Source organism: Ixodes scapularis, unplaced genomic scaffold, assembly GCF_016920785.2.
Source record: "Ixodes scapularis isolate PalLabHiFi unplaced genomic scaffold, ASM1692078v2 PGA_scaffold5__190_contigs__length_132052651, whole genome shotgun sequence".
NCBI lineage: Eukaryota > Metazoa > Arthropoda > Arachnida > Ixodida > Ixodidae > Ixodes > Ixodes scapularis.
The window spans coordinates 24,842,981-24,868,835 of NW_024609880.1; the positions used below are offsets into that span (position 1 = coordinate 24,842,981).

At 47.7% G+C, this 25,855-nt stretch overlaps 1 protein-coding gene across 1 annotated transcript; it reads left to right on the forward strand.

The window, feature by feature from the left end:
* Positions 1-2,578: 2,578 nt before the first annotated feature.
* On the forward strand, positions 2,579-5,554 carry LOC8025920 (probable E3 ubiquitin-protein ligase RNF217). The gene has a single exon (XM_002400154.5). It carries the CDS (start codon positions 2,648-2,650, stop codon positions 4,109-4,111), a length of 1,464 nt encoding a protein of 487 aa, XP_002400198.2. The 5' UTR covers positions 2,579-2,647; the 3' UTR covers positions 4,112-5,554.
* The last annotated feature ends 20,301 nt before the right edge of the window (positions 5,555-25,855 follow it).

Sequence of the window (25,855 nt, forward strand, 5' to 3'; positions counted from 1 at the left end):
GTATGCGCCCAATTTTGACGCAGCGCTACCGTTCAATGCATGCTCAAAGTAAATGCCCAAAATTAAATATGAAGGACTCCGAGCAGCTACTGGAGGGGAGGGCGGGGAGGGCGCGCACTTTTGAAAAGTGTCTGTTGTCCCTCCTCTCGAGCGAGCTTCCTCTGCGTTCGATCACCCTTGGGCGTCTCATGATCCTCGAGCGTGGACCGCACCCAAGCACGTCAGACGGCCGTAAGTGCGTAGGCCGGGCAAAGGAGGCGCCCACCTTGCCGTTTTCACCTTGTCGGTGCACAAAACTGAGCCACCGAGCGAAACTGGCGAAACCGCGAAACTCCGAAAATTCTGAGGGCATTCGTACCCAGTGCCATCTGTTGTATGACGGAGAAAGCCCCCAATGCTGATTTCTTCCTTTTCCCTCTAGATGACCCCACAAGTATTAAATGCGAAACTTTTTAGGTTTCGCTTTGTACGTTACGTCCTATAAACATTACCGGTCGCTACAAATGTAGTTGTCCCAACATATTTCAAAGAAAGAGCTGTTGACCGTTATGCAAGCTGGTTTTGGTCGGTGTTACGATAGGCCACTGTTCTCGTAAACTCTGTGCAAACAGACCAACTGATCGTCCATTCGTTGCAGCCTGTAGGCCAAAGCCAGTCGTTTTCACGGTGCAAGTGCTTTTCTTCGAGGAACGTTTTCAAGAAGAAAACCTGGTATATTCAACTGTGATTGAACTGCGCTGCCAAAGTTTTAGCATTAAACGACACTGGGACAATGGAAAAACTTAACAAATGTAAGGATTAATAAACGAGTGTTTATTGTTTCTTTCAAACAACACCAGATTGCGGAATTGTATATTTATAAATGAACATACGAAAAGTAGAAAGAAAGAAAAAAAGTCAGGCAATGGAAGTAAATATATTGATAAGGAATTATCCACCGAATCCGCCACAAAAGCGCACGAACCTGCGCCGTGGTTACCATCACATGTGCATGTAAGCGGTAATGCGTCTTTTAAATATATATATATATATATATATATATTTTTTTTTTTTTTGGGGGGGGGGGGGGGATTGACGACATACTACCGCGCTTTACACGTACCATGCCTTCCTAGCGTCATAAAAACGCCTTCATTATTTTGCGCCTTGGCCTTTCGTATGATCTTGCCAATATTGTATTTGTTTCAAATCGCCCAACAAAGTTCCACCTTCCACAGTGAGCTGCCAAATTTCTTGGGCTTGTTACCTTTCTGACAGCCTGCAGGCATAGGACCTGGGGAGACTTGTGGCTCCTAAGGCATGGAACTACAGTATGTGTGTTCGAGCCTTTGTGTGTTGTGTTCATCCTTCGTGTTTCACCAGCATCGTGGCTTTGTCTTAAATTATGTCAAATTGTCACCAGCTAGTTTTTACCCTAACTTTTTGTTCGTAGCATGTTCCTATTATTATTATTATTAGTGTAGTAGCAGTAGCAGTTGTAGCAGTAATAGTAGTAGTAGTAATATAGTTCTAATGAAGAGTTGCAACACTGCAGAGAGGCCGTTACAGGATTACTCCGGACAACAAGGGTGGCACTCAGATGGTCCGTCGAACGACGTTTTAACGAAATCCCACGCCCCACTCTTTATCGAAAGTCACAATAGCGAATTCGGCCGCCGCGAAGCGGAGTGTATGGGTAAGTCAGGTGGGTTAACATTTTTGTAATTAGACGCCGCAAATTGTCGCCGCGAAGAGGGGTTGGCCGGGGGGGGGGATGGGTTAACACGTGCTCCAGTGAAACAAGCCATTCGGTAAAACGTCGATTCGCTCAAATGACTGCTGTTCACTAAAACGTCATTCGCTCATGTGATATGGACCCGTGCAATAAAACTCACAAAATGTCTTTGGGCGGTGTACGTATGGATCCCAAGAAAAAATACGAAAAAAATACTTGTTATTTTTATGCGCGGGAGGAGAACAGAAGCAAACCGTCAGGTTGGTGCTGCTACTCCTTCAGATACGCCATCACATAATACAATAACTTTAAAAAAAAATGAAGAAAAAAAATCTTCAGGGATGAACTCCCCAATGCAGACCCAGCACGCCCAAGCTGCCGAGCGTGTGAGTAGCAGCGACAACCCGATGGTTTGCTTCTGTTTTCCTCCCGCGGGTATGGAAAAGAGTAATTTTCTTTTTGTAGGTAGGTTTCTCCCTCAGAAACCTACACTTGCGAAATTTAAATATTGTAAACGCACTACCTAAAGGCTAAAGACATTTTCGTGAAAAGATTCATTGAATTCAGTTTATTGGCTTGTTTGTACAATTTCTTTACGTCCGAAATTTTTGAAGCTGCTTTATAATGTCCCCCAAGCGTCCCTAAATCAATTATAAGGTCGATCTTTAAAAAAATCTTGGCTTACGTCGCACCATGGAGGTCGCACCCCCATTTTCCAAACGCCGCCGTCTGCTACAACTACTGCAGGATGGTGGCGTCGACTACCGGGCGCTCGAAGAACTATACCCAGCAGCCTTTATTTGCGGCATTCTGGCAGGTCCTCTCCCTCATTGTTGGTTCCCATTCGGTACCCACCTCGCCCACCTTCTCTCTCTCATTCGCTCACTCACTGCAGCTGGAACGGGTCGAACCGCAGCAACGCTCTGTGTTTACATGGCAGCTGTCCGCCTCAAAACGGCCCAGCTCTGCCTAGCTTCGCCGCAAATGCCCGCGACACTAGCAACAACGGCACCGAGCCGGGGGTCGCAAACTTCAGCGTCTCCGCCGCCAGCAATCGCCACATCCGAATCCATCCATCTCGACGTCGAACAGAGAGACGCAGGGATGGATCCGGTCCCCACGACGCTGGCCGCCCATCCCCGGCACAAACGCGGCGTCAAGACACCCGATCTGGAGCAGCTGCGGTTCATTCTGGAGTGCTTCTTCATCTCGTTCGGCCCGGAGTGTCCGCAGTTGGGCCGGAACCACCCGAACTCTGACCCAGAACGCTACGCGACGGGCCGCCACGACAGCGCGACCAGCCCCAACAACGGCGGTTCGGTGAGCGTGCCAGTTTCGGCGGTGGACCCGGAGACGTTCGACCACGACGCCCTTCTGCGCGAGGTGCTGCGCTACTTTGAGGCCGGACTCGAGGCGGGCCTCGACGACCAGCCGGTCCTGGTGCACCAGATCGGACAGGAGCGGACGCTCTTTTTCGGGGAGAGCGGCGCGTCGCCGCCGGACGAACCGGAACCTCATTTTCCGGTCGGTCTCCGGGTCGTCGCCGAATGCGGCATCTGCCTCGAAGTGGTTCCGCTGTACGAGCGGCCCTGCTGCGCGTTTCCCGCCTGCACGCCCTGCCTTCGCCGCTACTACGCGTCGCGGGTGCGTCAGAACAGCATCCAGATCGAGTGTTGCAACGTCCGGTGTCACCAGTTCGTTTCCCGGGACGAGATCAGCGCTCGCCTGCCGTCCGAGTCCAAAGACCACTTCCATCGCCTCCTGAGCACGGCCAACCTGTCGACCAAAACGTGCCCGCACTGCAACTACGTCACCAAGCGACCCAGGCTGGACGGCGCGGCCCTGCTATGCGCCTCGTGCGGGCTTCCGTGGTGCTTCGCGTGCCACTCGCCCTGGCACGAGGGCCTGTCCTGTCGCCAGTTCCGGAAGGGAGACCGCCTACTCAAGGCGTGGGCTCGCACCACTGCGCACGGCCAGGTGAACGCCCAGCGGTGCCCCAAGTGCAAGATTTTCATTCAGCGGACGACCGGCTGCGACCACATGCACTGCGCGCGCTGCAAGACGCATTTCTGCTACCGCTGCGGGGACCGATTCCGGCAGCTCAAGTTCTTCGGGGACCACTACAGCAAACTGAGTGTGTTCGGCTGTAAATTTAGGTACAAGGCCGACAAGCCGCTCCAGCGGAAGATCGTGCGAGGCGCCGTGTTTGGCGGGAAACTCGCCGCGGCTCCGATCGTCGGCGTTCTAGCCCTGTGCGCTGGGGTCATCGTGGTCGGGGTCGGAGCTTTCGCCTTTCCGCTCTACGGCGGGCTCAGACTCGTGCAAAGGTACGAGAGCCGCAAGAAGTCTGTCAACCTCCAGTCCGAGTCGACGCCCAGGCTCGTCTGGTTCTCGTGAGTGGCGGGGATTCCGCATTGTCTCTTGAGAACTCTTTGATTTTCCGTCTGCGAAGACTCGAGGTGTTTCAGGTGTCCTTACTTCCTTTCGCGGGTGTACGTGTGGACCAATTGCCCACTTCCTGCCAAGGTACTGCCATCGGTGGCTTTCTGGAGAATGAGTCTTGTGACTCTGGCCACCGTAGCGACGCCAGATCTCTGCCGGAGTATCTTTCAGGGGGGAGACAAACCTATTGGCTGTAACGGAAGTATTTGGAAGTATGCCTCCTATTGTCACATATGCAAATATCGGTATTGGCGCGAACGATGGCCACCGTCTGAGTTGCTACAGTTCTTTTCTCATTTTGGTATTGGAGGCAAGCAATAATTTGATCATATGCGATTTCAGAGATCCTGTCGTAGTCAGAAGGCGTTTGCAGTTCTTCCCAATAGGATGCATTCCCTTTTGAAAGAAGTCTGCCATAGATATCATGAATGGTGTGAGGCCGGTTCCTCATAAGCACTTCTCAAAGCTTATTTGTTCTCTATTTGTGCTGGTACACTAAACTTGAGCCCCTGAGGCTTAGAAAGAATTACCGCGAGCAGCCCTTGTTCAAAGCCCTGTTGCCCAGTGTGCTTCCCATCTGAACTTTAGGGGCTGCGGCGTACAAGAGCTGCCAGGCGCATCACATTCCTGGAGCATTGAAAGGTTGTTGCTCTGTCCTTTTCTTTACACGTGCGCTTCTTGTTGAACTGTAGCATTTCTGCGGTTGACTCGGAGGGTCATAGGCACCGCGCATAGTATGGTGCTTATGGCACTTCTGCCCTTCTCTGTAGTTGTGATAGAATGAGTGTTATTTCGTTTGTGTGCATTGTGTAATTTGTTTTACTTTCTGGGGGGGACCTGTAATTGAGTGAGGTTAAGAATGGTGTGGAAAACGACACAGGAACAGCTATCTACAAGCGTTCCGAATTTTCCTCTCGCGTGTGATACCCTTCGTTGTGCTCTTTTTACGTTACTCCTGCAAACGTTTTTGCTTTGACTCTGCCATTCCATGTCATTTTTTAGGAGTGTAGCTTTTTTTACAATTTTTTGCATGTGTACATACTGCGTGAATTTCTAATTTATTTGCCCCTATTTATTGTAGAGACAATGAAAATATTTGTATTACTGGAATGCTACGGACAGCTTTAGAGATTAGTTGAAGTTTGTGGCACTTTTCGACACAGCTTCTCTCTCGTGGGATTAGTCTTACTTTGTTGGAACGCAAATTTTAATCCTGAGTGATTTTGACTCGTGACTCAAATACGTTTTTAACTTGGCGAGTTCCTACGATGCTTTTATTATTGTCGTCTCAAATTTTTTTTTTTTTTTGGGGGGGAAAAGAAAAACAGTTTGGAAACTGGTTTTGGCAGTAACACACATTGAAAGTATTGAAATAAATCAACCTTGTCAGCAAAAGTATTTCTGCTTTGTCATCTCTTTATTTCAAATTTGATTTTACTGCCTACCCTTATTCAGATTTTGTATCTGTGTAATGACGGAATAGAACGCATCTGTGCAATGACGGAATAGAACGCATCTGTGCACAGCTACGAATGTCAGTGAGGCGACGGGCAACGTCACTGCAAACACGCGTTCGCATATTGCATTCTTCCCGGTTGAGTCAGGGTTACTCATGCCCGTTCACTCCGTGCGCAATATCTCTGCCCTGTACAATTCATCTTAGTCACAATGTGAGCAAAAAAAAAAACCTTCACAAACAACACTCCACAGCTGCTGGAAAATATTAAATGCCACGCTGAATCACGAACTCCTGCAGACACTGGCATTTCTTTTTTTATCTCTCTCTCTCTCTTTCGCATTGATTGACGTACACACGTTCCAAGGTCCTCATTGAAAATTGTAAATCTGGCATGTTATCAGCGGGCCCTATCACAATGGAATCTCTTGTATGCCTTCCCCTTCCCCAAACACTAGGGAGTTTATGCGTGCAAAAGTGTGATGTTCCCTCCAGCACTCCTAGGGTACACGAAAGCTCTGATAGAGTATACTATCTATCGACTTGCGTCACGAATGACGCAAGTCGTTCGTGACGCAAGACTTGCGTCACGAATGACGCAAGCATTTGGGACTGCGGTTGCCGTTTGCAATGATTATTAATCGGCGCATTGCAGCTGGAATTGCGAAGGAAATTGAGCAGCAAGGGAAACAAAAAGCCCCAGAAAACGCAGGGATGGTAATTCTTGTTGACATCTTGTTCCTAGGCAGAAGAAAAACGAGAGCACCGATCTTATGGGAATACTTACTAAATTGGTGTTCTGTCAAAAAAAAAAAAAAAAAAATTAAAGAAAAAATAATAAAAGCAGCCGCGATGTTCTTTGGCTTTGCCGTCGGGTTTCCGGTATCGTTTTCGCGAGCGCACACGATACGCGAGCCGAGCAGATGGCAGCGAAACACCTACGGGTACATCTGTAACCGAATGGGCGTAGCGTCGCTGACGTCATGGCGCACGCCTTTATATCCTGCCCGCCAGCCAAGCAAGAGGGCACAATTGTGCTATCAACTTAGCTCCCATGACAATCGCAGGCGTCGTTTCTTGCCGCCATTTTCTCCAGCGCTGGCGAGCTCTTGCAGACGGCGACCTTCCGCATCGTTTCCTCTTGATCTTCGAGAGAAGTTAACCTCCTCAAAGCCTCGGAGTGGTGGCAGACGTTACGCTAAGCGACTCTTCTTCTTGCGGGTGCTGTTGGCTTTGGCGAAACATCGGCGTACCCTCAGGCTTGGGGTAATTGTTCTTGTTGAGTACCATATGGCCACATCAAGATATGGCCTTCTTTGGTGCGGAAGCGTCTAAGAGACATAATGTACAACATCCGGCTTAGACCCGCGCAAGCATCACTTCGGAAGGGACCTGATTGCAGCTCCGCACTGGCTTGAAATTGCTGACACAGACCGAGGAGCACATAATGTGTTGTGAACCAGCTGGGCACTTGCCATGTGCCCTCACGTGACGCGACGGTGTCACACGATGTCACGTGACGCCGTGAAATCACATGACTGTGACATCACGCGGTGTCACGACTAACGTGACGCCATGAGGTCATATTGCCACGAATGAAAATTGATGAGACGACGTATGACTGAATGACACTAAACGTTTAATGGGGCGAACTTGTGCCCAAAACAACATAGAAGACGGCTAGCGTCGATGGCGGCGTAACAGCACGATCGAGCGCTGGGGCGAGACTGACTCCGTACGTCGCGGCGCGGCTTCTTTCGAGCCTTCCCTGAGAGTCTAGAACATTCTACCTCGTTCGTTCTGGAAGTATACGTTCTAAGCATGAACAAGCTGCGCGGCTTTCCCAATTTCTAACATTTACTACTTACATAAAGAAAGAAAAATACGACAAGCGGTTTCGGGATTCGAACCCCGACCATCTGCGCAGGAGCCAAGCGAGTTGCCTACTTGTCACCTTGCGTCACAGTCACTCGACCTCGTGATGTCACATGACGCCCTGATTTCAAAGTCACGTAAGGAAATGGGCCCCGGAGTCTCATTTATATACTTTATATATGACTTTATGCGTGACGCTGAAACGAGTCGGCTTTTGGATTTCGGCTGATAAAACACATTTGGCGTTAAAACCCGAGGAAAAAAAAAAGCGCCGAACATGTCGTGTTGGCGCTAACTTGATCGCGCAGTGAACGCGTCACGTATAGACCGACACGCTGTTTACAAACAAGCCCGCGTTTGCCCACACCAGGTGTGGGCACTGCGCGTGCGCAGAAACCAAACTCGCGTGAAGTGAGGCGTCTACGCATGCGCAGTGCCGTCGACAGCGCCACCGCAGCAGCGTGACGTCAGGGCCGCGTGTTGGTCTATACATCGGGGAGCGCGCATTACCTCCGCGCATATCGACGGCGATGTCTGCGGTGTCTTGCGAAGGCGCCCAGACGAGGCCATTATTCTTATGCATCGCCATGGGAACCGACCTTTGTCCCCCGGACAACCGGCGGTTCTTTCCCCATCGGGGATCCTTGTTTGGTAACTTCGCGAAACGTGTATGTCCTCGTCCCACGTCGGAGGTGTTTAACCTTCTCTGTCCCCAGAGGACTCCTGTCTGGAGTTGCCAAATCGTTTAAAGAGACAACAAATTCAATCGGTTTCTTCTTTTCTTTTGCCCCCCCCCCCCCTCCTTTTTTTTTATCGGGAAACATTTGCATGTGCGGAAACGAACACGTGTATGTGTAACCTATAAACCAACTTTTAACATTTCCAGGTGGTCTGGATTTTACTAGTGTTGTACGCTGATAACGAATTATGACGTCACGACTGGTCGGAGGCTTTTCGTGTGTTCTTGCGTTTAGTCACATCTGCGGGGAAAACGACCATGATATTCGGATTCACGGGATAAAACTACGCTAAAATCAACCTCTATCCCACGTTAAACTTGTGGAGAACATCAATTCTCGAATTCGTGCCACCTTAGAGATGAACGAACAATAGTTTCCCAAAATTTGAAAACTAAAACAAGACAGGGTAAAAAAAAAAAAAAGATCATAAACGAAAAGAAAAGTTTCATTTATTTGAATTAAATCAGATTAATTTTATTTAGATCAATGCCACTCGGAAATGGTGATTTAGTATCACAAGATGTTATCTTTGAACATGGCGGATTAACAGACTTATTTAAAAACTCGGGGCGCCTCCTCGCGGCGTAGTGCGACGTTAGTCATTGTGAGAATCCGTGGCAAGCAAAAGCGCTCCGCTCCTGGCCCACGGGCTCCCAGAGTGCAACGCGCGCGGTGATGTATTTATCGAAGTAGAACATCCTTCCGACCCCTGATGATAATGAGCATAAAATATTTGCCGTGAACTCCAGGCAGACATTTTATTGACGCAAGCCCGCGTTACTAAACCAACAACAGTTTTTTTTTTTTATATATATAACAGAGATTTTTTTATTATTTTGATTTGACTTTAATTGGAGATTACTTTTCTATATAGTTTTCGTGTTTTTTCTTCTTTCTTTTTTTCTTCTTTTTTTTTTCTTTTTTTTTTTTTTGCGTTCTGATTTGCTTTACGTAACTGGCGAGCGAAGTGGAAGGAAGAAGGAAAACTCAGCGCTCCGACTGCTGCGAAGAGAGATCTGCTTTTTGCTCGTTTGGAGCCTGATATAAATATTTCTTCCTCGATGATTATTCTATTTAAACATAAACAAATGCGCATAGGAAGAAAGCCTCAAGTATACAGATAAATGGCAAACAAAACATTTTCCCGGATATCTCTCGCTGAAATAGTTAGATTCAAATCATCGTAGTATAACCGGTCCGGTTTATATCACGATTTAAAACACGATTTAAATCATTTCGATTTTTACTCTCTACCCTGTAAGAAAGACCCATTCACGGAGGCAGATTACGCGGTGGGGCTAGGCACATTGTGGCCAGAGGCACTTTTAAGAGAAAGAACAGAGCGGAAAATTTTTATTCATTGCCAATACATGATGGGTCTGGCCCAAAGCAAATTCAGCACAGCAGCCTAAAACTGTTTCGTCGAATGGGTCCCGCGTATTTGTTGAAGACCGGACACTTTAATGTCATTTCGTTTTTACTTGGCATATATACATGCAAACACCTCGGGCTAATGACAGAAGAAGAGGGCTGGACAGACAGAAATGTATACCCCCTTCCCCTAGATGGTGCTACGTGTTCCATACTTGTCGTGCTTGATAAAGTGTAAAAAAAAAAAAAAAGTTTTTTAACATGCATGATTTTTTGAAGGAGCGGAAGGATCTTACGTTATTAATGTGACTGTGACGAGAGATAATACTCTTGACAGCTCCTCTGAAAGTGACGTATTTGGCCAATTAATTGGTCAAATACGTCACCTTCGCCACCCTATTTTTTTATGTGAATATCGCTAGTTCAATGCTTAAATTATGTTCTCAGTGACCGTCTGCATTGCTCATATAGGGCGTTAATTTACTCGACGTCTAGTTTTGATAGAATCACCCGTGATAAGGTGGCGCTCATTGAGTGAAGATAAAGAAATAAGTCTCGTCCTTCGCTCACTTTTCCTTTCTAATATGGACACAAGTTTTCTCCCGCCGTTGCCATTTCCGTTGATCAATTTCCCTGGTCACCAGGAATGATTGAACGAATCAATCAATCAATCGTTTATTTTTATCCTCCGTTCCCCTGGCACGGGGGATCAAAATCCCCTTTTCCCCTGGAACAAGGCTTTGAAACGGGAACACACAAAACTCGAATTGTAAATCTCGTCGCAGAAAAAATCTTGAGCGCTAGCCACACTACGGATGAGTACTACATCACAAAACTGAGAAAGCACGTTTTACTGGTCGAGGAGTAATGAAGTAATTTTGTCACGGTCTTCCCCTCCCAGGTATGCAGAAAACTCTCTTCCAAATAGGTAAATCGGGGCGAGTACCTGGATTCGCAGCAACTAATCCGGGTGATAGGCAAAATACGCAAACAAAAGAGACACAAGGAGGGCCACACGCACCAGGGACGCCGATAAGCGGATGGCCTGTGCAGAACTGCCATCATTGTTGTTCGTCTTCGCAGCGTAATAACCTCAGGGACGGGGTCACCACCGCGATCACCCCAAAGTCCGCATTCAAGCGCGAGGGAAAGCCACGGCGTCCGCCGAGTTGACGCTTTCTTCTCCTTTCTCGTACAGCGCAGCGACCTTGTACGCTGATCCGCCGAGGAATCACGTAACTTCTGTGTCACACGTTTGACCGCGGCGACGACCGTCTGGCCTTCAGGCCTCTCCGTAGCCGCAGGCAGTCCTTGGGCGAACGTAAGCGGGTCCTTGCGTTGCAGGGATTTAGAGCTTCGTTGTTCGTGCTGCTTGGGTTACAGCGAAAGTGTAGTATTAGTTCCGAGTTCCGCCGCGGCGATTACGAGATAGAAAACGGATACAAATGCGAAAGAGGGGGGCTGTTGTCGAAGAGCCGTGCCATGGCCGCGCGTGCACCTGCAGGAACTTGGAAGATTTTGTCCAATCTCGGCCTCAGAAGTCACGGCGGCTCTTCTCGGCTTACGTCAAATCCGTCGAGACAAATTGGGCGCCCCGTGCCCCCTACTTATCCTTTCAAAACCAAATCACCCATTCTAAAATTTACTTTTTTTTTAGTTGATAGTGTTACGGGAGCTCCAACGAGCACGTAGATTTCACCGTATTGTATAGGCCTAAAATTTAAACTAAAAAAACAAAAACAAAAGATATAGGTATTTCCTGTGATTTTCATGACGCCGTTACGTAACGTGACATAGAGCGCATGCCCAGCTCAATTAAACAAAGACGCACAACACATCGCAGATCACAACACATTGTCAGCGTGATCAACCTGGTGTAATTTTTATCTTTCTTTCTTCTTTTTCGCCGCAAGCGCTCAGATAGGGACTGGCCATTGTGCAGTCGTTGAATGCGGCCTGTGCGTTGTTCGCGACAGCCCACGCTTCCGTGGCCTCCCTCGTCGTTTCGCTCGAAGCACTCTTTTCTGCTCGGCAGAGTGGACGTCACGCGAGTTTTCATTAGAGGCCGCTATCACGCGGCGTCGCCACCTGTACACTAGTGGCACTAGAAAGCCTCAGGTAAGAGTGTGTGCAACCGCTCGCCCGGCTTACGTGTTTATAGGCGCCATTAAATTGCGAAAATTTGATGTGGGTATATGGGGCTACGGGGGGTTTTGAACGTAACTCCGGTTATGAACAGGCCTGCAAATGCCTGAATATTTTACGGGAAGAATAAAATAACACTTTTCTTTAGACGACATTTTTGTTCCGATGGGGTAAGTATCTTTTTAAACGCGAAAAAGTGTACAATCCGCCGTCTCCAACGCCTCCATTAAATTGCAAACGCTCTCCATGGTTTGAGTCGAACACACTGTAACTCGAGGCTCCAAGTCGAACTCACTCGCGGCGCCTTTTGTTGGATGAACTTGTTCGCGGCGGAAAGTTGTCTACTTTTTTTTTTTTTTTTTTTGTAGGTAAGTTGAAAAGCTAATCAGTGCAAAGAATCAGTCTTGGTGACATTGTTACCCACTGCATACATGCCTTGCAAGTGACGTCACGCTGGGGAAGTATACGTCGCTCTGTCCTGCATGTAACGAGATTTCGTTACGCTCGTGTGTAACGATTTCGCATGAGATGCAGCCCATAAACACATTCTGTGTTTACAAAAAGAAAAAAAAAAACATATTGGTCGCTGGCGAACCTGAAATGAACTGCGATGTCCGTTTAAATATTGTCCGGCGTCACCCCCAAGCAACCGCGCAACGACGGCGGGCAAACTTCGCATCCGTCGCCCCCCTCCTCCATTCCGGCTCGAATAGGCGGAAGCATCGATAAACAGAACCACCTCTCCCGCAGCGCCGCTGGCCACTACTTCGTCCGTTAGATCTCGAAAATAAACGGCCACGCAACGAAGCCAAGAAGAAGAAATCTAGGCTGCTGCACTTCTATTTTGAGTTCAAGGCGCGGAACGACCGGCCATCCGAAGCGTCCGGCACGCTGTACGGCGTTTACTAATAATGAAGAAGAAAGGAGAAACACAGCGTATAAATAGTAGACAAAGAACGCTTTGTGCGCCTGCTATGGTTTCTGGAGCTCGGAGGTGCCGGAAACCAGCGTTGCGGAGCCCGACTTCCGTCGCGTTGCAGCAGCGGGGTTTTCCGGGTGTGTCAAAACGGTCGTCATCGAGTTGACAGCCGGCCCCGATGGCCCCGCGCTGTTGCCAGTCGTCGACGACCGCTTTCCCCCTTTTGATTATGGGGACACAGCGAAATCGGACATTTTTCGGTCGCATTTCGGTTATGTGGCCAACAAAAAATAACAAAAGCAACAACAACACAGGGACAAGAAAGTACACAAGGGCTCACTCGCAAATAACTTTTCTTTGAAAAAAGCTTATACACATGTAGCCGTGGCAAAACAGACAGTAACAGCTAAGGCAAGAGCGCACTTGCAACTAACTCGTATTTGAAAAAAAAAAAAGGATAAATAAAAAATAAGACGAATTATATAGCCGTGGCATCACATGCAGAGTGCGCCCTTGTCTGTCTACTTTCTTGTCCCTCATTTTTTTTTTTTGCCCTTATTTACGTGATTATGAACCAATTGGCCCAAAATCGATTGCGCGTCATTACGCTCAATTACACTGATCGCAGCCTTCAAAGCAGAATTTCAGTGGTCGATATGAAGTTTTAAAATATAACAAGGGCAAAATAAAAGCATTCGTATCGTTTCGAGAGGACACTAAAAGCGCAAACTGCATATTCCTGTTGTTGTTTTTTTAGTTATTTTATACGCCGTGTTACTGCACGTAGAAAGATGCTGACACACGCTTGCAAACCACTCCCTGATTTGCGCATAATCAAACACTAGCTGCTACGCCACTTTATGCTCGATACAAGGATTACAGGGTTGCGGTCAGACTTGTACACGTTACTGAAAAATAGTTAGGAATTACATTTACAATTACTCTGCCATAATAGTAAGTGAAAAGTGATCCGTTAGTTTCGTGGCGTTATTTTCAACAATATTGTCTTCAGTTAAGAAACAAAGCGGAGCCGGTTATTCAAGTCCTTATTGTTGCAGCCTGTTCCATTTAAAGGAGCTGTGCAACGATATTCAATTGGAATGTTTTTCTCTCTACGCGAGCTTACTGGCACACCTGGGACTCAAGGATACTCACACGCAACGCCATTGGCCAAGAAACTCCTTTGTTGCGGTGCAATTTCAAGGACAAAAGCGATCATTTTCATTCAATCTCTCCTTTGCAAAATTTGATGACGTAACTCGGGGATCGCAGTACACCCAAGTGACGATATTTGAATGCGGTTCATAGATTGGACCCGAGCATTGCGTGGGCACTCGACTTGGGCTCGTGATAATTGCTAGCTCGAGAAGCATTCGGGTTGTGACCCGCGTCCAATCGCTGCAACGACGACAACAGCCCAGCCATAACAATGTCTGGAGCTCAGCGCGTGTCCTGCGCTTTGCCAACCCCAGCGCGTGGCTATGATCAACACTGGCGGCATATAATCGGCTCCAGATCACGTGGCCGCTTGTTCTGGCTGCGAGTTGAGGGGGTGAACGCTGCTCGCTTTTCTTTAATTTTTTTCTGGGACTTCTATTGCGTGGGGTGAAAAACGAACGCGTGTTCTATAGGTCATTAACGTTAGGGATCCGTTCTAAGCGGTATTTGCACAAAGTACAAAAATTGTTGCATCGCCCCTTTAATGACCCTGAGTATTTTGAGCAACACGTGACTCTCGAAATTCTCGTCAGATATGTTGCGTTATTTCTTACTCAGTATGTAAACTGCCACGCTGAACACCCTTTGAACTGAGGCACTGGATGGGAGTGCCCTATTGTTCCTCACGAATGTTTTATGCTCTGCATTGGGCTTCTGCAGCGAAGCAATGGATGTACTATTTACCTCGGAGATAGACACCCTCAAATACGTAGTGCAGTGCACTACGTATTTGAGGGTGTCAAATGAATATTTCAAACCTTCGTCTTTGGCACGCGCCCAGGTCGGTCATTTTAATCTTAAATTTTAATTTTTCATTCGGTCGAATCGAATGCTTCGAATCAGTCGTTTTAATGTTGTTTTATATATATATATATATATATATATATATATATATATATATATATATATATATATATATATATATATATATATATCAGTGTGTCGAACCGAAAAAAATACGGGTTCGGTTACGGTTCAGGTTCAGGTAAATTTATTTTGTTCCGGTTCAGTTCCGGTTCGATTAATTCGATCCGCGAACCGGTTCGCGAACCGGTTCGGAAATTATAAATGACAAATTGCAACATCAAAATAATTTACAAATAAAACATCTGAAATCAGCACATACGAAACGGGATACATCGTAGTGTAAGGCTCAGGGATTTCTACCAGGAATGGTTTCTTTATGTGCACTCAAAGGTTACCTCACCGACGTTTACGCATTCGGACTTCATCTAATTGGGTCCGACGCAGTAGCTGTAAAATTCGCGACCTCCTTACAAACCCACTTACAAGTAGAACTCGCTAACTATCCCGCCACCTCGGCGTGTAAGCAATTGAAGGAACAGTGGGGACAAAATACAGCTTTCTTTAATTGAACTAGCCTTCGGTAGCCCAAATTAGACCCTTAAAGAAGTTTTCATTAAACAAGATACGGAATATGAAAAACACTTCACCGAACGCAACGCCAGAAGGACGTAATAGGATAAATATTAAAATAGAAGAGTTCGCTGTCTCACAAATATGTTAGCTTCTAAGTGCCTATACGAAACCGGATGCATTATTATCAAACTCCACAGCCTTTTCTTTTCTCATTCCGATGGAAGCAAGCTTCAAGAACTCGCGCGTTCTAGAAACGTGTTATGAAATGAGCACACAGCAGCATTTATAGGATTTACGAGATTGTAGAAAAATAAAATCCCGTGACGCGATTTTTTTTTTTTTTTTTTTTTTTTTGCACAGCTTTCTAATTCTCTATCTTCCGTGCAAGCCGCGACCAGCGCAATACTGGTTCCTATGTCAAGATTCATGGATGCAGCGTTTGTCAAGATTCGTGGATGCAGCGTTTGTATTCCTAGGACTGAGTGGAGAAGAAAAATATGTAAGCGAGGTGTGTGTCAGTTGACGGCACTTAAAAAACAAATGGCATTGATAGCACATTCATTGTCAACAGCGCGTGGCCGAACCGTTTTGACATGAGCCGGTAACCGTTATGTTTTTCCGGTTCAGTTCCGGTTCGGGTTCATCGCGATAACAATATAACGGTTCGGGTTCAGTTCCGGAAAAAATACCGGTTCGGTTCCGGTTTTCGGTTCGGTTCGGTTCCGGTTCGACACCCTGAATATATATATATATTTACTTTTTTGGGGCTATATTTATTATATTTTATCAGCGGGTGAGCGGACATGCAATTTTATTTCACTATACTCCGTTTCACCTTCCGTCCGAGCGCAGCGGACGCTAGGAGCCATCCCAGCCAATACGGCGTTGAGGGAGTGTCATGCGACCTTGAGCTCCCTGTGTCGCCCCGCCCCACCGGCAGGTCACGCGACTTTCTCCCGGCGCTGGATCGGCTGGGATGGCTCGTGGCGTCCACTGCGCTCGGACTGAAGGTGAAACGGAGTATAGCAGTAATGTTAGCTGGTCTCTCGGCAGTTCTATAATTTCAACACCAGTTTGAACGTTCACGCGACCATAGCTGCGACCGTTTGGACAATCACTTTCCGTAATATTACGCAGTAAAAACACTCATTAAATTACTTTAGCTGCACGCGAGTCTTAATTACTGTTAAATAACGTTTTTCAAGCCTTTGAGTAAGACGCTATTGATAGGGAACTATAGGTCTGACATCGAAGCTATCTGTGTTGCCGTGTTGACGGCACGAAATTCGGCACGAATTGTTGCTGTTTTGGTTGCCGAACGCTGTCATACCGAGGCAACATCGTCGTTGTCGTTCATGTTTTGCTGCCGCCGACGTGATGTGACAGGGTTGTCGGACAACACGGAGAGCGAGCAACAAGTTGCCCGACTGTTCGACAACGCGTTGAGTTGCTGTTGCCACGCAGACCCGCGTCGGCTTGCCGCTCCGCATTTCGGCCAGCCGAGCTAGGCGCTGCTTCCGTTCCTCTGTTTCGTTCGCCCGCCTTGCTCGCTAAGCAGCGGCATCGGCCGTCTAGCGCTGCTTTCGGTGTTCACCGGTTTCCCGCGCGTTGATTGGCTTCCGCCCCGTGACGTCACCTCCTTCTCCCCTTTGTCCTTCACTAATGTTCTTCTCTCTACGTGATACGCTTCCCTTTCCACTGTTACGTCGCGAGGATTTTTTTTGCTTGAGTAACTTGTCTGACAACGTAAGGCGCCAAAGCGCTACGGGCTGGAGAATGATACACAGTGTCGAGCTCAGCAGCAGGGCTCACTCGATAGCGACGAATATCCAGTCCCGCTGGCTGGCCCAAATGATCGTGTGACAGCGACAACCAATGGCGTTCTTGGTAGGCATGCGACAATGTGAGAACGGTAGCGAGAAGCTTCAGTTGTTCCGCCTCCCCAGCGCGAGCTCCTATAACTTCGGCAAGGCTTCGACGTCTGGTTCACCTCATCGCGCGTGCGCAGGTAAAGCACAGCGGAAGGCGTAGAGTGCGTAGTGGAGACCTGGCACTCGAAAGACATAGCCCCTGCCGTTCTCATTCTGTCAGCGATTATGAATTACATACTCAAAACCGTAGGCTATGACGAATGGTAAGGTATGGCCAAAGTACTGACACAACAGTGCTTTTTCGATTTACTTTTTTCTTGGTAACTTGCAACCGAGGTAGCTTCAACTTACGGAGGCACCTCAAATCGAATGGAACCCGGTACCCGGATATTATCGAGCGGCCATAGTTAGACCTAAAGTCGTGAAGAAAAGGCATTCCGGGGCGATTGCAACGTGGTATGGAGTCTTACTGCAACACTTGGCAAGGTAGGGTCAAACTTTCGAAGGATCCGGAGGTGGACGCAACCGATAACCGTCGTCTAATGATCGCCCGGTCGGGTCGATTGCCGGTGAATGACGTCGCAACTGCATATGACGAAACGGCGGGCAGTTGTTGCAACGAAGGCGGAAGATAGATGTCAAGGTCTCCGCTGATCTTGCCGTTGATCTCGACCTCCAAGCCGCAGTTACGCACTCCTAATACATCGTATAAAAACTCGGTAATGAAATTACTTGTAATCGATTACTTTTTTAGAGTAATTTGGTAATCATTCGAATAGATTTATTAGGAAGTGATCGCAAGAGTAATCTGTTTGCTTTTGGACGTAGTAAAATTACACGTAGCCGCTACCATTATTCACTCCCCCCACCCCCCTTTTTGTGGCGCTTTTTGTTTTTACAGGTTTTCTTCCGAGGAATCCTCGGACCAGGTTTCGGACAGAAGGGTATGGCTTACCAAAATGGGCACCTTATGAAGACGAGTAGTTTATAATTCGGTTATCCCAATCCAATAATGGACGGTACAAAAAGACCCGTTCTCAAACCGGTACAAAAAAATCTGCCGTTTCGAAAAATGTGAAGTGATCAGAAAATTATAACCGTTACTTTTGCAAGAAGTAATCACCACTTGTTTTTCCTCTCAAGCAACCGAGTAATCTAATTGAATGCTTTTTTAACCAAGAGTAATCGTAATTGTACTCGATTACTTTTTTTAAGTAAGTCTACACACATGCTCCAAGCATATACACATGAAGCAAACTTGCTGTCAGCATGATTAAGGCTGCGGCCCCACAGCCGCCATCTTGAACAAGGCACCCGTCGGGTGGCCAAAATATTGGTTCACGGTGGGATGCCTCCCACTGTGGCCTTGCTCGCGCCGCTTCCAGCTGTGCTCAGCTGGCTCAATATTGGGCAGGAGATCGAACTATAGGGGGCGCTTTATCGAGGTTGTTGTCCCCACAGCCCGGTGTTTACTCACACAGCATAACAAAGAAATTGAACCTCGTCATGCACGGCCTGGACACGAGTGCTTCGCTCTGACCAATGCTGGCCTTCGAATCGTCATCTTCGATATCGCTGACCAAAAACAAACAAGAAAATTCGGTTTGTTGCCCCCACTGCTGAAGCGTGCCGCTAGAGGCGTGACTGTTCGATCTCCTCCCCAATAGCGTGGCCCAGCAAACTCATGTATGCGAGAATGTCAGGCAATCGTGTCTGCAACGAACACGGTGCATTTTGTACGACGTGTGAACAGTGGTGGGTGGCTTTGTGTTGGCTCTGTGATGGGTTTTTGAGGAGAGGGGGGGGGGGGGGGGGAGAGTGAAAAAATAGAGACGAACGAAGTCACACACCCAACAAAGGACCGCCGCTAACTTACCAACTGTCTAATTTTACAACAGAGCAGAGATATACGCTCTTTAACGGTCGTTTTAATGATATAGTACGCGAAACGTGGGCTATCCTAATTAAGAAAAAACTTTCAGCCTTTCCACTCTGGTGCAGAAGGAAGAGCAGCGAAGTTGTACTATGTGCCGCCGTCGTTCATAGATGGCGGCAGCTGTCCAGAGTTTTGTGTCGAGATTTATTTGTCCACGGACACGAAACCGGTTATAAACTAAAGTTATGAAGTAAGTTTCTGCTATTCTTCAATTTTCAGTATGTAAAAAAAGAAGGGGCCGTTTTTGGTAGCTCGTTGAGCAATTGTCTTCGCTCTAGCTGATACGGTATTCAGCTTTGCATTCGTGGGCTTCGTCGGCTGCCCTTTTCCCATTGAACTGTTTCAGACATATCACCGCTCATATTTGGATAAGATGTTACTTCTGAAACTTACGCGTTGGGTCTGGATTGCTAGAGGTACATTTGGACGGTGTCTAAGCGTAATTTACTTTTGTGATGAGAAAAAAAAAAAAAACACAAAAAACAGGGCATATCGTTTTTCTTTTTCGTGGACACCTTGTACATCAATGCAGAAGTGTTGTAAGTTGGGCGAATCGGTATGAAGACATTGAACAGAAGAGCGCACAAAAAGACAAGGACAGAGAGAAGGAACATGCACAACACACAAGCGCCGACTCGCAACGGAATTTATACTCAAAAGGAAGAAGAAGAGGACGTTTTCAAAGACACGCAGGGCACGCAGTGCGTGTCACACGCGACACAACTACAATGTCTCTTCCCCATGGTCCAATCTAGAGTCACTAAGTAAGCTGCGCTTAGAGTATCGGCACTCCGTTCCCCGACATTGTTGTGGGCGCCGCCATTTTGGCTCGTATGCAGAACAGTCGCAACGGCCGATCGTCATGATTCAAAAGTGCGACTTCCTCAGCATTAGATTCGGTGTTAGGAAGGTCATGTAATATTGCTTTGCTCTGTCGCGAACGGTTTAAACATTTGTGGAGGGCGGAAAAGCATTTCCTGTGATTTCATATAAAGCTTCAGATAACTGGCAACCATGAGGGGACAAAAGGGTGTAAAGTGACACCCTTTTTTTAGAGTGTAACAGTGATCCGACACAGGGAGTGATCCGACACCCTGAAGCCGCGGTCACACTCCGAATACATAATAACAAAAGGCAGTCTGCAGTCACTGTCTGAGGCTTATGAAGTTCCTTTTGCGATGGTCCTACGAAAACTGTCTGCAGACATGCTAGAAGCATGCGTGCGTGTCCGCCGATATCTCTCTCGTCGTGTCTGCAGATAAACTCCGTGCCTTTTGTATGGATGGATGTTAATGGCTATACCCTTTGTAACGGGCGGTAGCTTGCGCCACCTAGCTTAAATCTATAAAGACAGACGCATTTGTATGATGTGTGACCAGTGTGGCTTTGGCTTTAAGGCTCTTTCACACAGACCCGGTTTCTTAGGTTACGTTACGAAAAATCACCGGGGAATCTGCGCTTCGTATTAAGCGTGGCTACCAATTCAAGGAGATAGCCCGGCACGCGACATTCGAGACACTTATGCTTCGGTGACTGTGTCGTATGAAAGTGTTGTACGGTGTTGTATGAAAAGTTGAACAGAGCTAAACTCCTTACGTTACGTTTCGACGAGCCTTGTGTCCCTGGTTGCCACGGTTACTCACCGTCCTAACCCGTCGTCACCGAAACACTCGTTCTCGAATGTCACGTGCAAGGCTATCTCCTTGAATTGGTAGCCTTCCCGGTGACTTTTTTTGTAACGTAACGTAAGAAAACGGGTCTGTGTGAACGAGCCTTGAGTGTTCCCCTGGTCTCATCGTCAAAAACCAGCTCGCGTACATATGCTGAGGGCCCTCATTCGCATAAATATACGCAACCTTGACTTGTTTGTATGAAAACACCGATGTACACATACGCCAGCCGGTCTTATCTACCGCTCTGCTGTTTCGCGCTCCGCCGATCGAAACGAGACAATCGAGAACGATGTGCGAGGAGGAGTCCAGAGAGAGGGAGAGGAAAAAAAAGGAGGCTTTGTGAAGGTCAGAGATCGGCATCTCGACTTGACGTCACGACCCCGAATGCCCCACTTTCGCGAACTGCCAAAATAAGGAAGAAAAACAACGAAAAAACTGGACAATGGAAGAAGAGCGTTTATTGTCACCGCGGTGGTGGTGCGACCGCCGCCTGTAGACATGCCATTATATTCCAGCGTACCCCTATAAAACTTAAAATAAAACAAAGAAAGAGATGAATTTGGTGCGAAGTACACGAACGGGAGGGTTTGAAACGAGTGATGTCACGAACATCCTAAGCGTCATTTGACAGAAAAACGCATTTGACTGTTAACAGTTTCTTTTACGGGGGGGGGGGGGGGGGGGGGGGAGAGAGAAGGGGAAGGGAGGGGGACGACACCTTGTATTTGTTTCAGAGTACTGCAATACACACAGATTGCAATCTCCTCGTTCTCCTGAACTGAACACAAGTACCCCAGCGAGCGTCGTAGTTACGCACAAAAATGTTTACTCCCGGAAAGGTGTAAATCATTTTTTTTTTTTATTTATTTATTTATCCTAAAAACCCTTTCGGGGGCGGGAGGGGGGGGGGGGGGTCATAGACAAAGGTATTTCACTTAGTGACAAAAAGATGATGACGTTGTCGCAACATATAATAACAAAAAAAAAAAAAAAAAACCAAGAAAATGCTTACAGAAAACTAGGTTCACACTTTTATTATAATGCAATTAAATGCAAAGGTGCAAGCGAGCTGGACAAGAATGACGAAATTAATCCCTGGAGAAGGGGAGCAAGGGGGACAAAGGACAAACCCCTGGTTAGCTCAGTTGGTATACAGCGCTCCACTTGTAATGGAGAGGTCCCGGGTTCGATACCCGGACCAGGCGGATTTTTTCGGTCGCTCACCAGTCACCTAGCTGTTGTTTGGAGATTTATGTTTGTCCTTTGTCCCCCTTGCTCCCCTTCACCAAAGATTAATTTCGTCGTAGGTTCACACCTAGTTTTAGCGCTAACTTAGCTGAGCGCTAAGTTAGCGCTACGTGAGCGCTCGAGTGAGCGCTTATCTGGCGCTTCCTAGCGCGTGATGTAGCGCTCTGTTAGCGCTTCAGAAGCGCTTTGTTAGCGCTCTGTTAGCGCTACAGAAGCGCTCTCACGCCCCTTGTGCCGTGCTTGCTTCTGCGGAATAGCGCGTGCGCGTCGATTCCTTGGTTGTTGGTTTTTCCTTTGGCACTGAAAGAAGAGGAAGTAAAAGAGTCGCTCTCAAGCAAAAGGTCGAGCAGGCGACCCAGAGTCATGGACTCTGAGCGACTAATTGATTGGGTACGACCTCATCGCTTTCAATTCGATATGTGTGACTCTGGTTTCAAGGACACGCAAGTAAAAACAATCGCCTTCGAAAGTGCTCTGTGTATCGGTCCCTCAGCGTAAGGACAAAATTCGCCGGGTACCCGTCGGTATCTCGGTGGCGAAAGATTTCGCGCACCCAGAAGGCTCTTCTGGGACTTAAGCCGTCCACACAGATATGCACAAATCGCGCATGTAAGAGCATTTGTCGCATTTCTATTTCAGTATCCCACATGTCCGCCATGGTGCTGCTGATGCACACCGAAACCTCAGTGCACGCGCTTATCCGGAGCGCCGTGGTACAAGAAGCGCTACTGAAGCGCTATCACGGCGCTACTGAAGCGCTAACTAGGCGCTACTGGAGCGCTAACAAGGCGCTACTGGAGCGCTAACAGGGCGCTATACTAAAGCGCTAATCACGCGCTATATTAGAACGAAGTCACGCGCTGGAAGCGCCACATGAGCGCTCGTTGGAGTCTTCACGTAGCGCTAACTTAGCGCTCCGCTGTATACGTGTGAACAGGCCTTCAAGGGCTTAGAACCTCAGGGTGTCACATGAACACCCTTGGGACTCTGGTGCACACCCTAAAAGAAGGAGGCTGGCGATATTACAGTTTTAGTAGATTGTTCCGATAACGACACGATGAATGCGCAAAGGCGGTGGCGGACTATCGGGTCTCGTTATCGGAGTCATCGGAACGATCTACTAAAACTCTTTATTAGCAGCCCACATGAGATATAATTCTATGAAGAAACACGTTTACAAGCAACAAGCACCGCATGCAGCTCTCACAGGCGCACAGAAACTGCAAATGCAGAAACAATGAGACACACGAATCACGACCCTGTTGATCGCTTCGTTGTTTTAAATACTCGACAATCGAAGGACACTCATTCGCAGGTGGCCTTCTCGATTACAAAGGTTTACAAACGTATGATACTTTGATTATGTCGATATTTCACGCGGAGCATTCAAGCTCACGAAATGTATCTCCAAGTGAAAAACATTGCTGCAGGCAACAACTATTCTGCATCTAAAAATAACCCTTCTACATGCGCACTTTTTAGCACCCTTCAAAAATAAAGGGTGTCCCACGCAAAAGCACACCCCATTTTCCGTTTAAAAAGGTTTACGACTCAAATTGAAGGCTCTGAAAGTGTGTAGTATCCTTGGGTGCAAATCTCTGGGACACCCATTTTTAAGGGCGAAAGAATGTCCTTATGTGTAGGCTCAATGCATTCAGAGCAATTACACCACCGACGGGGAGGTATGAACGCTGAGTGCGTACTGGCGGCGAGCTTCCACGGAGCTTCTGCTTGCGAACTTCCCCACACACTCAGGATTGTCGTTCGCGGCTGTCGATGTGGAGGAAGTCTTTCTGAGCAGGCGCTGTGCACGGCGGAATAACATAACGCGTCCAGCCGCGAATACCCTTTTTTAATGCGAGAGCATTAACTGGTCTCATGGAGCGAGCTGACGTCATCAGTTGGAAGCGCGAAAACGGCACCTAGTTTCCTTCGGTTCCATTGGCTGGCGCGCGTCGACGGGACTCCCATTGGCCACTGCGCTCGTCAGTTTCCATGACCGCTCACCCCATGGCGCTGACCGGCGACGAAAAGTACGCAGCAGACGAAAAAGGGAGCGGACGAGCGGCTTGCGTGCTTTCGCATTCACAACTCATAAGGAATGCTTAGGAGTACCTCGACCTTTTTTCCTAACAGCCTCCTTCCTTCTCTTTAATACCCTTTAATTAACCGGCGTAGCCAACGAGAAGAGCAAGCAGTATCGCTGCCCTGATCGACATTTCGGTTCAGAACTGCGGTCATTTTGTCGCCTGAGCCTGCCTGGTCATCGAGCATGCGGTACCGATCACTCTTCTTCTAGGCTGAACCGGACAAAAGTACGACCGCAGCGGGCGCTGGGGTCATCACGGTCAACCCAGCGCACCCCTCGCATCGCTACGCGCCTCCCGAGGATCACGTGACACGAACACGCCACTGGATTGGCTGGAGAGCTTGTTCTGAGACTGTAGGTGAATCACGTCTTCAAGGGATTACTTCCTGCTCGCACGCAGCGTTCTGTACTTAAGCTGAAGCGAAGTATAGCAATTAAAAATGGAATCGGCAAATAAGAAAATTTAGATTATTTGCCGCTTTAGCTTCGCCTTTAAAGGGATACTGAACCGAAATTTCCAGCTCACTAAACAAGGCCAGGCGGATAGGCGGGAAGCTGCAAAACCAAAAAATATCACTCATACGGCGATATATCTAACGGATCGCCGTATTTCTTGGAAAAGAAGTGCGCGATTGAACCCGGCTGACGAGGCCGACGGGACAAGGCACGTCACGATTCCCATTCTCTCTCTCCCTCGCTATGTCCCGTCAAGCTGGTAAACCGAAGCGAGGAGGAGAGAAGCGAGGCCGCTTCTCCTCATTCTCAAATTCTCCCGGAGGACAGTTAATAGAGAGTTTTAGTAGGTCGTTCCGATACCTCCGATATTGCCGATAACCACCCGATAACGATACAATACACGAGCAAAGGCTGCGGCTTAGTAGAGAGTTTTAGTAGATCGCTCCGATACCTCCGATAGCCCCGATAACGATACTATGCATGCGCAAGGGAGGCGGTGGCGGTGTATCGGGATATCGTTATCGGAGTCATGGGAACGATCTACTAAAACTCTCTAATATCGGGTGTCGTTATCGGAGTCATCGGAACGATCTACTAAAACTCTCTATTTACGTCAAAGAATTCGCTGGATCGCGCCCTTCTTTTCCAAAAGTACGGCCATCCGTTTGAGATATCGATGTTCTAGTGATGTTTTGGAGTTCGTAGCGTCCCGTTCAACACTTCTGCAGCCTTACTTTGCGAAATCCAAATTTAGGTTCAGTATCCCCTTAAGAGTGGAACGCGATCGCACTATCGGGCCCCGTTCGCATCGCCTCCTCATTCGCTTCTCGTGCTCTTCCTGCCAATGAAGAGGAAGGCGGACATAGCCTAGTCAGTAGCGTGTAAATCCCGCCTAAAATTCTTCAAATTTTTCCTTAAGGCAAATCACTTACTTTGTAAAGTGAAATCATTTGAGACATGAAGCGACCTTTAATTCACAGTACATGTCACGCTTTTTAATCACTTTCATTCCACGCGTGACGTCACGTTTCACGTGAACGCTGTTTGAAATTCCCGCGCGAGGTCAAGTGCTATGACGTCATGACCCTATTGACCAATCAGGAGTTTCCCGTCACAACGCCACCGACTTGGACGCCGGGTTATAACGAAGATAAATGTCTACAAAGCTGCGGCTTATCGGGACTACGTATTGCATTTAGTATCATTTTGTTCCGGGACTACGTAATCGTGCGAATAATTTCATTACAGTTCGACTCAAGCCTGGTAAGATTGATTAGTAATCCTTTGCTCTCGGGTGCTAGCAAAGATCACCTTTGCATTGT

What these genes read in the sequence shown, in the direction of transcription:
- LOC8025920 (XM_002400154.5), top strand. Translation starts at nt 2,648, where the DNA reads ATGGCAGCTGTCCGCCTCAAAACGGCCCAGCTCTGCCTAGCTTCGCCG.